At 40.3% G+C, this 15,483-nt stretch overlaps 1 protein-coding gene across 1 annotated transcript in view; it reads right to left on the minus strand.

Moving 5' to 3' along the window:
• Nucleotides 1-440: 440 nt before the first annotated feature.
• The window catches only part of PDE1A (phosphodiesterase 1A), a 242,230-nt gene continuing 227,187 nt past the window's right edge, over nt 441-15,483 (minus strand). The window contains exons 16-17 of the mRNA XM_077829867.1: nt 13,184-13,468; nt 441-517 (exon numbers count right to left, since the gene is read on the minus strand). Of these exons, the coding sequence (XP_077685993.1) occupies nt 441-517; nt 13,184-13,468 (362 nt within the window). The remainder of the gene's footprint in view (nt 518-13,183; nt 13,469-15,483) is intronic.

A 15,483-nucleotide genomic window follows, 5' to 3' on the forward strand; every position in this document is an offset into this window, starting at 1 on the left:
TGTAGTGCTGTTCTGTTTTTCCTGCAAACAGATTTAAAATGAAAATACATAATGTGACATGCGCTTTACCATGAAACTTCAAGTATTTAAAATTCTTAAAGTGATATATTTCAGATAGATTATTTAGCCTGGAAAAGAGAAGAATTCAAAGAAACTTAAGGTACTGTTTTATCAGTCCTTCCCTCTTCTACACTGTCCCACTTCTTAAGGAGATGCTGTAGGGTCAGTTGGCCCCCAAAATTAGTAAAAAACCTACAAGTAACAGAAATGTTTCTATGGCTTTTTAAAAATGCCAGTGGAAATAATTTCTCTAATACTACAAATAAATTAATATCCCCCTGCAATGCTTGCAACCAAAACTTACAGAATTATGACATGGTAAAAATGGTAAAATTACCTCTCATGACTAAAATGTCAGAAGCCTTTAAGTAGCAGCAAATCTAGTTGTGTATCACAGCATGTTTTTGTTCAGTGACTTTTACTATATCTTCTGATTTTTGACAGCGTTTAGGCTCACCTGAAAAACACACAAATGGGAATGTGCCTTAAGACGTTCATCAAGCCAACAGAATCTGCTTCCATTTTCATATATAATATGAACCTGTCTTGTGGATAACATATTGTAGTATTACATCCCAGTAGGACATTTTTCCTTCCTTTTCCAAAGGTTGCCTATCTTATACTTACATTTCAATCATTACTTCCTTTTCAGCGTGAATACGTGGGATTGAGTTTAATCATTTTAATTTACTCATGTGGAAAGACACAGAATGAAAGCATTGGATCAGAACATTAATTGAGACAATTATAAAGCAATTTTAATTAGTCTATTGTTAATGAAGTATTAGGAAAAAAATTTAAATATCTTTTTGGTACAAATTTCAACTGCTTCTTGGGGGGAATTCACCTCTGTGAAGATGGCTACTTAAATCCACTTTGGGGGTGAGTTTCACCTGGAAAAGGCATGATACTCTAAATTTGTAATCGAAGCCTAATTTTAAGAGTTCCATTTGTCCAGTCTGCTAACTGAAACACTACCATGTGACTTATGTATTCATTCAAAACTAAGCAACACAGCTTGAATTTCAGCTCTTGAATAGTCACAATTAACAGTATTTAGATCAAAGAAATTATTTGTGAATATTTTTGAATATAGAAAATTAAAAACTGTGGACAATTTGCCACTATAGAAAGAGGTAAAATATGTCAAATACATTGAATATAAATTAGCTGCTCAGTTCTAAGCAATTAAATGCATATCGTGGTCACTGATTTGCACCAATAAAACCTATAGCCAGTTCGCAGATTGTGGAGGAAGGAAAGCAAGAAAAAAAAAATAGAAGGGCAGGGAAGTAGAAGAAAAACAGATGGGGAGATAGAGAAAGGCAGAGAAAGATGTTTGAAAGAGGAAGGAAGCACTGTTAGAAGCTAAGAATGAAAGTAGAGGAAGAGCATTTAAAGGAGGACAAACAATAGTTTGTATGGGAGGAAACAAAAGGAAGAGGAATTTAGCTTGAAAACAGAATGATTAGTAGAGAAGTGTCAGAGGAAGAGTATACCAAAGAGGGAAGAAGAAGGAAGAGGAGGAAAAGCATTGAATTCACTATGTTTGAAATCTTAGTGCCACTGAAGACAGTGGGAATTTTGCCATTTACTTCAATGGGGCCAGGATTTCACCCCTGCTCTAAACCCCTTACGGTTTCACATATCTGAATGCCATGCTCTAGTGTTTGGGAAGCTAGGTCAGCCCCCCCTCTCAAGTTGCTCTTCCTCTGTCTTCCTTTCTAAAGCTGTTTATCAGAACTGTGTGAAGGATGGAAGTTCTATTTCATGAAGGATTTCAAGATTTCTGAATCTGGCCTCATTCTAAACTGAAATAAAAACTCAAAATTTCAAAATTTTCCATGAAGTAAAATTCTGAAAAGAAATGTTCATTTTGGGTCACACTACCTGTTTCAGTTTGTTTTTGACTTTTTATAGTTTGTAATATAAGCTATAATGAAAAGTTAAAGTAAACCAAATAAGTTTCAGAACAAAAAAATGAAATGTTTGCTCCTACAATTGCAAAACAGGATATCTGGACATAGTTGGAACTTTCCCCCTCCATTTTTCCTTCAAAGTTAAATTCCAGCAAAGTTGATCTGATGTGAAGTGTTCTGATTTTGATGGACCTGCATATTCCAAAGAAATATGATTCAGGCAAGGTTTCTCTGGGCAGCATTTTGATCAATAGCTCAATTGCTTTGTTCTTTGAGCTTACCTTATTCTTTATCCACATAGCATATGTTTTTCTCCTAATTATCATTTAAGGATCAAGGCCCTGATTCAGCATTGCCTTGCGCCTTACACCAGCGTCAAAGTGGATTAAAATACTTCCAAATCCCCCTTTGCACGGATTTAAATAATTACACCTGGTGTGGGGAAAAGTATGAAGTGGGGTCCAGGAATCTACCATGTCTCCTTTGACTGACACTTATATGCCAGAGAGTGATCAACGGATGTCATCTGAGCCAACGTAGATTACATTTCCACATTGTTGATGTGGATTTTCCTGTTGCTAGTCTATCTGGTTATGCTCCACGAGGCTTTGAGTGACCAATTGATACTGCCCATGTGTGTTTTATACTACTCGTAGTTACTGGATAGTCCTCTACCATCACAGAGATTGATGCTATAGTCAGTCATTTTTAGTCACAGATTCACTGGCTTCTTAAATGTTATTTCTTGACACATGAAGGATATGTGGTTTTTTTCAGGAGGTGTTTCCTTGGAAACTTTTTATGGTCAGTTTTGCATGAATGCCGGCCTGAGGATGAATCAGGTTTGGTTAATGAACTAGGAGTACCTGCTAGATTTAGAGTTAAATCTAAGAGTAGGTGCTAGGACAGCAGATCCCAAATTTTGCCATTGCATGGACCTCCTCTTAGTAAATATAAGGTATCAAGAACCATCCCCCCCTCTATGTGCAAGCATGGTGACACCACCTTGCCCTGCATTTACAATCCCCTCCCGTCTTTGTAGCGACTGCAGTAGTTGCTTACTCATGACCATTAGGAATTTATGTATTTTTAGTTGTCTTTAAAGCATTGTGTTTTATCCTCTTAAAAATATTTAATCATGCTGTCTCCCTTTGCTCTTCATTTACTCTCCTCTCACATCTGTTCTGTTCTTCTCAGCATAAAACAAGCAGCAGCAGCCAGCACCTGTGTCATCTCTCCACAGAGCACCAGCAAGTACTCCATAGACCTCTGTTTGGAAACTGCTGGCATGGGAGCTGGGACTTGGTGGCCAGATACTATGGTGATGGGCAACACATTAGACATGTAGATAGATAGATAGATAGATAGATAGATAGATAGATAGATATAAAACTAGGACATGCAAAAATGTCTGAGAAACAGCGAGATGCTTGTTGAGGCAACTAACTCTGGGTTGGATCATAAGTCAAATTTGCCCATGCATGAAAAGGAAACGACTCTGATCACCCGGGGGAGATAAGCCCCCCCCCCACAGGAGGTAATGGTAATGCTACTTCTTGTGGGCCCAGAAGGGCAAAGGGAACACTAGGGTGGTGTACACCCATCGAAAAGGAGCATGTCTATGTGGGTTGGGGCATAGCCAGGGTCCCACTCAGCATGCACAATGGCTGGTGACTTAAAGGCCATCACTGGAGAGAAGGGGTGTACCTTTCACCCAGGGGTCCCAAGAACCATTGTGGAGTTTGCCCTCTTCATCTTTTCTGGAGGCATTACACCTCCCTGTGATAAACAGACATAATGTGGTACAAATTGATCACCAGTCCATTCTCTCCTTATACTCCTCTCCCCAACACTCCACTGGCTTTAAGAGCCAAACCTTACCCCATATTCTAGGGCACTGGGGTTACAGATATATGGTAGGTTTCAGAGTAACAGCCGTGTTAGTCTGTATTCGCAAAAAGAAAAGGAGTACTTGTGGCACCTTAGAGACTAACCAATTTATTTGAGCATGAGCTTTCGTGAGCTACAGCTCACTTCATCAGATGCATCTGATGAAGTGAGCTGTAGCTCACGAAAGCTCATGCTCAAATAAATTGGTTAGTCTCTAAGGTGCCACAAGTACTCCTTTTCTTTTTGAGATATATGGTAGACACTCTTTGCTTGAATAAGTAGAAGCTAGCCCAACCCAAAAAAGGCCAGTTCACACCAGAACAGTAGCTTTTACACAGTCATGTCCCCCAACATAAAAGACCCCTAATATCTAAAAACACTTTCCATTATTCACGTTACAGAGGAGAGATGCCTTTGCACAATTTGTGGCAGCGTAGTCAGATGAAACCGATGCCCAAGTGTCCAGGCAGAATGTATATTCTTTTTCTTACTTATTTCCATTGGGTTAGCAATATATGTCTTTGCTCTGCAGCTTAAGAGGTTGCAATTCAATGGTACAACTGAATCTATGCACATGTGCCTAACTTTAAATGAGCAACTGTACTATATATAAGTAGCAGTTCTCAAATTGCTTTTCCTTGCATGAGAGTTACGCATGGGTACTCTGGAAGCACATTGGCATTACCAGATGAAATGAACACTCCCTTCCCAGTTCGGAGTGAGGATGTTGATAGTGCCCTGCAGCGATGGCTCTCTTGTTTGCTGAGTGTTACATCACTTCTACACAAGACACTTGCTCTCACTGTATGGAAGACCCAACCCTTTGGGTATCACAGACAAACTGCACGGTTCCATGGACTTCTACTGTAAATGTGATAAACCACCTACATTCTGGAAACCTCAACTGAAGAGTGAAATAGTGTTTGCTTTCTTGAAAATGAAGGACAAAATGTATGAACAAGGCATAGCAATGTTCAGAGATCATTCCATTATTTATACAAGGTCCTGAGAATTCTAATATTTACAGGGAATTTTATTATTCCACAATCAACTTGCTTTAGATAGTTTATGTTTTTCATAGAGCACCAGGTCTCTGTAGAACCAATTGCTCATGATCTCTTTCATTGTATTCTACAGTCATCTTCTCAGCATATTTTGGTTTGCTTTCTCTATACTAACTGATGCCCTTTATCCTGAAGGATCCAGGCTACTTTAAAGATTGTGAGGCCAGTTTTTCAAACTAGGTGACTATCGTAGGACAACCATTTCCCCTTTTGGCTATTCACATCAACACAAGACATCTGTAACAAGGTGGGAGAGTATCTGTTTATCCATGCTGTCAGCAGGTGCCAGGGACCCTGCCTAAAGCTGTTGATGTTCTACAGACTCATTGCATCAGATACGGCAGTGTGCAAAGTTCTTATCCCATGTTTAGGAGAAGAGGTGATTTAATGGAAAATGGCATCTTCTTAAAATACGTTGGTATAACAGCTTGAGATCCTTTGCTCCAGTAGTATAAGAGGGAGGAAATGCCTGAAGATGTTAAGCACTAGTATGGAACTCATCTCTCATTATATGTTCATTTGCATTTTTTCTATTTTTAAACTCCCAAACAAACCCTGTTTTATAGAAATATTTTCATTAAAATCTGTAAATATAAAATACTAGTTCTTATACAGACCATAAAACCCTGAGCAGACTTACAGGACAAATATGTATTTAAGGGTATTCCATCCAACTCTTTCCTTTACCACAGCATTTTTTTGGTCATTTTTAGTTTTACATTTTATATATTCCCCTTTTTTGCAGAGCAAGTGTGGTTTCCTCTCAATGATTATATAAAGCAAAGATTCTGTAGTCATCTGTTGTCTCATTTTGTACTGAGATGGTAAGATCTATGGTGCAGGGACTCTCTCTTCATTCTGTGTTTGTGCAGCACCTAGCACTAGTCTGGGACTGGGACTCCTAGGCACTATGGTAATACAAATAAATAATAAATAATAATATGTTCTTCTTTGTTCTTGATGTTTATATAGTAAAGACAGTGAATACCATGGCAAGTTTACAAGTTTTACATTGTTACGTTAAATGAAAAAGTACTTGCTGTCTTATGGGGAGCATGGGTGGATGGATATTGTGTCCATTGGTAACAACAGATACTTTAGAAGATTGAAACTATATTTCACTTTCACTGCTGGCATACTTTATTCATTCATGACTCCCTGGAGCCCTCAACAGGTAGCTTTTCTCAACTACCTCGGTTTTCACTTCTATGGTCACCTGCTCCTGCTCAAAGAGAGTCCATTGTCCTCTTCCACATCTGACTCTTAATTAACTCATTGACTTGCTTTTCCCTCAACTCTCCCTTTCCACCCACGGAGAAAACATTTTTAGCAGGAAGCAAATATTGATTCTTCTGATGGCATGGTGTGCCTTACAATCACGTTTGTCCAGTGGGACTAAAGAGTTTACATGAGCTGCAGGAGGAAACAACATAATTGTCTTCCTTTTTCTCTTTGGTACATTCCTTAACTCCATTCTGTACTCAGACATTATTTGTCTCTTACACTTTTGTCACCAAAGAGCGTACAAAAGTCAGCATGATACACCACAGACTGCAATAAACACTGGTTGGCTGGAAAACAGAATGTCCATCCCAGGGGACATTCAGATATTTTGACATTTGTTTTCATTCTGAATTGGGAGGAAAAGTCAGAATACAAAAAATGTTCACAGAACTAAATGTTCCAAAAAATTGCAGTTCAGAAATGTGAAAGCAAGAGGTTTGTATATTTTTGACTCAAACATTTTAAAATAAAAAACATTGTTTTGAATTGGTATTTTGACTTAAAATGAATTAAAATGACATTTTTAAGGCAACCATTTCAAAACAAAATGTTCATTTAGTTTCAAAATGTCATCTTAAAAGAAATGTTTTTGTTTTGACTATCTGCACAGAAAATTAAAATATTTTGATGAAACTGGCATCTTCCCAAGAAAACAGACTGTGATGAAACCACATTTTCCAATGAAGAAATTTTCCAGTTGAAAATTTTCAATAAACTCTAGATATGATATACACCAAGAAAGCGGAAAATGAGTTGCATAAGAAAGTTGTTCATTTGCACACTTAAAATATTCTTGATGGTGGATTATATTAGTTTATATAGCAAATCAATTTCTGAAAGACTTTTGTAAAGGATTACTCTATCTCCTCCCTTTTAAATGGTTAAATTTTGTGTTCCATTAAGGCTTGCTTCTAGAATCACTTAGCACAGTTTTAATCAACAGTGCTTTGAAATACAACAGTGACCCAACACACTGTGGGTATTATAGATCAAGCTTTTATTTTATTTTATATTTTTGCTCTAAATACTTTGTAACAGGGTGTGACAGGATAAGGTAACTCACCCCAGTTAGAATGGATTTACTGTAGGCTGGTCTGCTAGTTTTAATGTGCAGAGGTTATTTTGAATTATGATAGTTTTGAAATGGAAATGCAAAGTATTTTATTTTTAAGGCTGGGATTTCCCTTTGGTATTGGATGTTGCAAATTAATTTAATCTTCATTTAATTGCACAGACCGGAGTTTTGCATACTGCCCATTTTCTGGATAGCTCTGACACAGTGTTACACACTCTACATAGGTAAGTACACTGGTAACATGCAGGGTCTGCCTCTTGCTATGTATTTGTGCCATGTCTAGCACAAGGGAGCCATGGCCTCAGTTGGGGCTTCCAGACACCACTGTAATACAGTTAATAACAATGTAAATGTAAAATCAGACGGCTACAAAGAAGTTCAAACCCGGGTTTATTTATTTCTCTCATCAATGGCACCTCTGTAGGTATGTAACTGACTTCAGCCAATCTCAGTAAAATGTAATACGTTTTCCACATTGCAGTAGAGATTAGCAGAGAACTACACGTAGAAACTTTTTTACCTGCTACAGCACACTGCTAGATTAAAAGGAGCTGTAACATCCAAGCAAGGTGACTAAGGCTTTGTCTACACTGCTCCACAGTTCAGAAAAAGGTGGTGTTACTAAGCTGTGCACACTAGTGCTGCCCTGTAACTCTCCCGTGTAGGCACAAACTTAAAGGTCCCTAAAAGGACGACAGTAGTGCAAATTAGGGACCTTTACATTCATGACCACAGGGTCCACATGGGGGAATTACAGCAGAGCACTTTGGTGTGCACTGCAGTTCATACCCTCATAATCCAAATTGGAGAGCAGTGTAGACATGGCCTTAGTCACAAATTACATGAGATCCCTCCTGTTTATTCGATTATTATTAGATTCCCACAAAATGGGAAATATTGGAATTGGCCAGGAAAATTTCTAAACTACAGATGGTAGAGTCAGACTGAGTTACTGGTAAAGAAAAATTAAAGGAGGTGCTGAAGTGATTCCTTTCCCAGACTAATGGTTTAGTAGGTGCATCATACACATTTCTGAAGTGAGAATGGTGGTCAAAATACCTAGCAGCTCCTCAGTCTGGGCAGAACCAATTCATTTTATATCTGGCTAACAGTGTTGTAACTTACTGGATCAGTTTGTACTTCTGATAGATTTTAATTCTTGGTTTCCTTTTAAAAAGAAAAAAATATAAATATGGAACATTACATTTACAAAATAAACCAGACTATCATGATCTGAAAACAAATAAAATTCAAATAATACCTAGGGTGAAAACTCCCTTTAACTTCAGTGCAGCCACAGAATATACATTAACTGACTTTGATAGCTTGCTGAAGGCAACAAGAATATTTTGTATAAACTAGTAATTTCTGATAAAGTTAATGGGAACTGAGCATCCAAATGCATAGGCAGCCTTGAAAATCTCACTCTTTTTCTTGATTTATTCACTAATCTCAACTAGGCACACAAACATCAAATCCATTTGAAACAGATAGTGCTGTCAAATTATGGATTTACTTCTATTTCATATGTGACTTTACTTTAATGATTTGCTAATATCCAATATTCCTTTCTTAATTAAGAAAATTGGAAACTCTCCACTACATCGTGTGATTTTTATCTATGTTGGAACATGGAGTGAAGCAATCACTGAAGCAGATGGTTGAGACTAAATTCAACATCGATTGATGAAAGGAAGTCTCACAGTATGATGCCTGCAGCTGATCACTCATTGAACTTGGATACAGAAATGCCTGCTATACTCACCACCCCCAATGCATTTAAATTTAAGCTACAACTAAATGCAATTTAAATGACTGTCCAGATTCCTTATATTGTATTGTCCTACTGCATAATCTTGTGGTTCAGTCTGAAAATAGCTCTAGATGCACTCATTGCAGGACAAATCAGAGTAATCAAGATGGTAAGATCCTGGGAGCAGGGAATTTGTTTTATAGCAGTATAAAAGGATATTTCCACCAGTAGCTCCATATGAATGAATGAATAAATAAGCAAACACATTCATACAGTGTATCAGGCCTGCTGACAGGGGTGTGCAAAGAGGACAATTTGCCAGGGGCCCAGGAGATTTAAAAGGGTTCGGGGGCCCCTGGCCACTGGCGGCGCAGTGAGGCTAAGGTAGGCTTCCTGCCTGCCCTCGCTCCAGCCGCTTCTGGAAGGGGCGGGCATGTCCCTGCGGCCCCTGAGGGCGGGGGCAGGAGGTCTCTACGAGCTGCCCCCAACCTAAGCACTGACTCCACAACTCCCATTGGCTAGGAACTGCTGCCAATGGGAGCTGCAGGGGCGGTGCCTGAGGACAGCGGTGTGCAGAGACTCCCTGGGCCCCCTGCCTAGGAGCTGCTGCCAGAGGGATGTACCGGTTGCTTTTGGGAGTTGCCCGAGGGTAAGCGCTGACCTCTGCACCCTCTCCTGCACCCCAACTCCCTGCTCCACCCAGAGCCCACACCCTAGACCCAATTCCTCCTAGAGCCCGACCCCACTCCCCTTCCTGTTCCCCAACCCACAGCCCCAGCCTGGTGAGAGTGAGTGAAGGTGGGGGAGAGCAAGCAACGGAGGGAGACGGGATGGAGTGAGCAAGGGGCAGGGCCTCAGAGAAGGGACGGGACAGGGGTGTGGTCTCAGGGAGGGGGCAGGGCAAAGGGCTTTGGGTTTGCGCGATTAGACAGTTGGCAAGCCTTGTGCGTGCATGGGGGGCCCATTGACTGTTCTGCCTGAGGGCCCAGAATTGCTGTCGGCGGGCCTGCATTGTATCTGGGATGAATAGTTTCCAAACGAAGTAGAAGTAAATTTCAGAACCCAGAATGGCACTAAAATAATTATAGTTTAGCACATTGTCTATCAACAGCATGCAATGAGCAATACCCTTCATATGTTCCCATCACTGCTAGCGGGATGATGATTAACAGTTGATGGCAGACTTGGATATGAGCCCTCTTCCATTTCACTTAGTTTCTAAAGTCACCTTCATTGCAATTCAACTATTATCTGAAAATCTGTAGCGAATCTAACCCACTGTGGTTGTGCTTCCTGTGGCAGGAGCACTAGCCCTGATGTTTGCTCCAGCCAGACATTTAGCTGTGAAGGCTCAGATGCATCACTGTTAGATAAATTAGAGGAGACAGAATTTATGTTTTGGACCATAAATCAATCTCTGGAGGTGACCTGGACCTTAAAAGGGTGGTGTGACTACTGCTGCTACAGTCTAATAATAGGATAAGTTAAATCTGCTACTTCCATGACAGACTTTAGGCTTACAAGTCCCTACCTCTGGCTTTCTTTATAGCATGTCCTAGGGTCAGTTTGTACAGAAATGAGCCTTCTGTATGGACTATTTAATTCAGTGGTGCAGGATATAGGCATATGAACTCTGGCTTGTAGTTCAGGAGCTTGACTGACATTATTCACACCACTTCATTAAACTCAGTTATTGCCCTCCCACTTCCTTCCTTTTTAGCCCCTTAATTATTTATTTCTCTCTAAAACAAGTATACAAACAACCCCAAAACACTTCCCTGGTCTATTGCAGCTTTGTATACCCTCTTTTTTCTGCCCTTTCCCAGCTAAACAAATAATTTCTAAACCATTTGACCTTTGGAAAGTAAATAATTCCAGTGAAGAAAAAATCAAATGTAAATTACCAATTTCATAAACTGCAGTCCTGATGCCTTAAAATCCTGCCTGTCCTACAGGGGATTTCCTACCACATGAATGATTTCCTTTCAATAACACTGAGTTCTCGTAAATAATGATATGCTCATTGCATAAGAAAGGTGGAATTTATGCTGCAAGAACTGTATGCCTACAACCATACTTTGCCAATTTATTCTATGATCTGATCAGATTTCTCAAGCTATCCAGGATCTGACTGAGTCAATGTTTGGATGGAAGAACTCCAAGAAACATCTAGGTGCTGCAGAAGTAAGCACTGGTGGTGCAGTAATGACCCTTAGTACAAGATGGCTGTTATACCTCTTTTATGAGCACAGCAAGTAGTGCCTGTCCTTGGGCTCCTCCTCTAGTGCATAGCCGGCATTTTACCTTTCTAAGGCACTTCGTTTTCAACCTGCCAAGGCCCAAATGTAGCATGCAGCATGTGACAAAAACCCAAAATGAAAGAGAGAAAAAATATTCATTTAGGAAACAATGTACTGGGGGATTCATTCCTTTCATAGGAATAATCCAGGCTAGAACCTCAGCTTTGTGATCCTTTACTCTGATGAACAAGTTTCAACAATAAAAATGAAAGGCCATCAAATGTGTGCGTGCAGGTCACGCTGGGGATAAAATAAGGGAGATCTCTCAAGATGAGGGTCAATTGAGAGATGGGCTGAGCTACACTTCCACGCACTGCTGCCCAGGCAGTGCCACTCATCTCCCAGTCTCACAAGGCTCAGCCTTATGGAAGACATATCCAACGTTTGAGCTGGGAACAGAGCATGTGACTGCCTCAAGCCCCTAACGTACAAGACACAGGGAAAAATTAAGCAGCAACTTCGTTTGGTTCTAACTAATTTTTCTTCACCTGCAGGAGAATAGGGCTCTTACATGTTCAGCTCTGATCAGATTATGACCCTGGCTGCACCATGGAGAACAGGGCTACTCTCCCAAAACACGTTGCTGCAAGCAAATAAGTTGGTGAGGAGTAGGGATTGGGAGGAGTTCTGGCTCTGTCCGCGTCACTCAGTGGCCATGATAGCTGGCTGGGTGGATGTTGGGGAGGAGGGGTAGAGGGAGAGGGGAGCAAGTAGGTCCATGAAATGGAGTGGGGTAACACATTCCTCCCTCAGAACAAGGGGAAAGTAGGGGATGAATTGTAGTGCTCAGAGCCCCAATTAATTCTCTGGTCTCTCCTGGGGCAATGCAGTCATGTGTTGCCTCTTACTCAGGATGGATTGAGAACACGCAATCTAGCCCATCATAAAAATGTACAATACACCAGGAGAGAGAGTTGGATCTTCATGGCTCATGCAAAGATGTGAAGGATCCTCAGCCCAGGAGGAAGAGTTAGAGGTAATACTTTTTTCTCAACATCCCATTCTTTTAAAGCTTACTTTAACATCAATTTCAGTACTGTTTGTAAGTTAAAATGGAATATCACACAGTATCTTCCTTCTACTTAGATCAAGTCCACTGTCCCTTGGACACCTTGACAATGGTGATCATATGATCACCAGAGTGCAGACCACAGCTTAGGCCAATAAAACCCTTTTCCTTTTCATCATATTGCATTACCATGGATCTCCTTTGGCTATTCCATCCCCTTCCCACTCAACTTTCCAAACTTTCACCTTCCTTGTTACTGAAATGGCAATTTTTATACCTATTTAATGATCAAATTACATCAGCTTAAAGTGATCAAAATAAATGGGGGACGTTGTATTCATTTTTAGTACAAATGATTTGGTTCATGAAGTTTTGATCATAAGTGCCTACAATAAGTGAGAAGTCCTGTAATAGCCCAAGCAGAATTACCTATTCAAAAAGAAAATGGCAAGCAGTTTCTACAGAGTTTATGTAATTTCCCAGTAACTTAAACTTCTAAAGCTGCAAATACATATCTAAAATTATTTTTTAAATTATATGAGTTCAACTTTCATATTTTTGGTATTTTAGGCCAAATCATTTACTATTCAATATCAAATACTTAATATCAAAAAGGTTAAATTTATTCATGTCAAATGGTTTTTATTTGATGACACTTCAGTTTCTACATATGCCTGAGAAAGGGTCATTCCTAAACTGCAGGCTTGAACAACTACTTAACTGGACATTTTATGGATGTCAAAGCTTAATAGGGATGTAACAGACACGGCAGCAGCTCCACCCTGCACCACTTCGTTAGACTGAGGTGTGTTTTGTGATGAGATATTACCATTCAATGGGTCAGTGGGCTGTGTTTCTTGCTGTGCCTCGGTGAGATCTTTCTGGTTTGGATCAGAGTTAGTGAATTTCTCCGAGCTGGATGCGCTAGGAGGACAGTCGAAAGTTATAACTTGTAGGACGAAAGAACTGGGAGTGGAGCTTCTTGGTAAAGTTGTGTCATCGCTTCCCTGACTACTCTCATTTTGTGTCCTTGTTGTTTCCTCCTGTAATTGTGCATCTGCGGGTTTTCTGCTTTGGTCTTTTTGCTGTTCACCAACATTTCTCACAAGTTCTTCTACAGAAAGGGAACAAAATATGTAAATTAGATATGAAATATATGTTGCAGTTGCTTTGATTTCTTAGCAATGGCTCTGTCCTAGAGTTGGACTTGGAAACCTTGTGCACATGGGAATTCTTTGTCACTTTCAGTGTTAATACATGTGCACTGGTTTGTTTAAAGTGGGTAAAGTTTTGATCTCAGTTACACAGGTGCAACAGAAGTGGTGGCAGCTGGATTCGGTGTTTGATCTTTAATCAGTACTTCCATCTGCAGCTGGAGTGGCAAGCATTCCGGGAAAAGCAGTGCACACATGGGAAGGGAAAGGATGGAAACAGGATGAGATCACTGCTGATTGCCATTCCATTTAGCAATGCTGTTTATGGCAGCAATGCTAGAGGGAGCAGAGCTCAGCAGCTCCCAAGACAGGTAGACAGGGAGAGCCGTGCAGAAAGAAGGTAGTGAAGAGAGCTGTGGCAGCTCTGGAGGAGAAGGAATGAACCCTGGAGGGGGGAAGAAGACATCAGGGCAAAACTGATGGCAAAGAAAGAGAACCCAGGATGGAGAGAGCTTTAGGGGGTTACACATTTGTGCTATAACAACAACAAAAGCAACAGTGGGGAGGAGACAAATCTCAAAGGAATAGTACTTCAGAGGGACAGACAGAGAGGGAAGGGAGAGACTGATCCAGGAGGCCAAAGCTCAGTTGCAAGAAGAGAACTGGAGGTAGGGAAAGAAAGGTTGGGGGGATGGCCCGGAACTGAGAAAAGGGAAGTTCAGGAGGACAGAACTTGAGCGTGGGAGAGAGAGTTTGATAGGAGGAGCTGGAGGATAGAGAGAGCAGGGGATGGAGAAGACTTGTATGGGAGGGGATGGAGAGCACACTTTGGTGTGGGGATGGAAGGGTTGACAAGAAGAGGGCCAAATGGCCCATGAGGGCTGTTTCCCCTGTTATTAGAACACCTTCCGTTTCAATATCTCTTAGGTTCAGCTTTCAGATCCCTTGATACTTCCATGACAGATGTAAAATATCCCCAGTTTTATGAAACGATGAGCATTAGAATTTGAACTGTAACTCCACGAACTCTCTGGGCATTATTGTGTGATTTCCCAAACCCACAGTTTTCACCATTGCTAAAGGAGGAAAGCAGGCCCTGTTCTGCTAGCATGACATTCCTAGCTTGACTGAGAACAAACTTCAGTTTTGTGAGTGCCCAAACCTAAACCTAGACCAAAACTGAGCATGTGGTATTATGGAGAGGTAGAAGCATCTCTGCAGCACAGGTTGTAACCACATTACCATTATAAGCTGAATTTATCACCTCCATACCACTCTCCTGAACCCTCAGGGCATGTTCTTTTGGAGGGCAATTTGGCCTCGGAGGTGGGAGGCAAAAGAAACATTCCCTCCAAATCTGAGACAAGTTCATGAGATGTTTCTAGTATATGGAAGCTTAAACAATTAGGTGCTTTCCCTTCTTTTTCAGTTCTTATGATTTTTTTGGCCGGTTATAGCTTTAAAAAGGGGAGGAACTTCACAATTGGTTTATTGATCCAAACTGCTTACAAACATTAGAGAAACAGGAAATATCTCCTGGATTCTATAACTGAGGGGGACTTTTGATCTCTTCATAGCTATTGCTTCCTCTAGGGACCTCCTGCAGAACTGCGAGGCAGAACTGGCTGTGTTAAAAGACATTATGGAATCTGTAGGTGTAGTTTGGAAGCAATTTTCATGCGGTTCTACCAAGTCATATTAATTAAAGCAGATGTCATTCATGGCATAATCTACCTAAGGCTTTTGTCCCAAAGAAACTAATTTACATATCATATTTGTTGGTGAATATATGTTTCCATATGGCAGAGCCACAAGCATTTTCCTTGACTTTATCAGAAAGCCCAGGAAATTCCAAGGCAAAAAACAATGTTTAAGTTGTATCAATAAATTGAGGAAAAAAACTTTAAAAGAACATTGAACTATAAAACAAAACAGAAAATGGAAAGAATGGAAATTATAAATTAAGGTCATACAA

Source organism: Eretmochelys imbricata, chromosome 11 (genome assembly GCF_965152235.1).
Source record: "Eretmochelys imbricata isolate rEreImb1 chromosome 11, rEreImb1.hap1, whole genome shotgun sequence".
NCBI classification, from domain to species: Eukaryota; Metazoa; Chordata; order Testudines; family Cheloniidae; genus Eretmochelys; species Eretmochelys imbricata.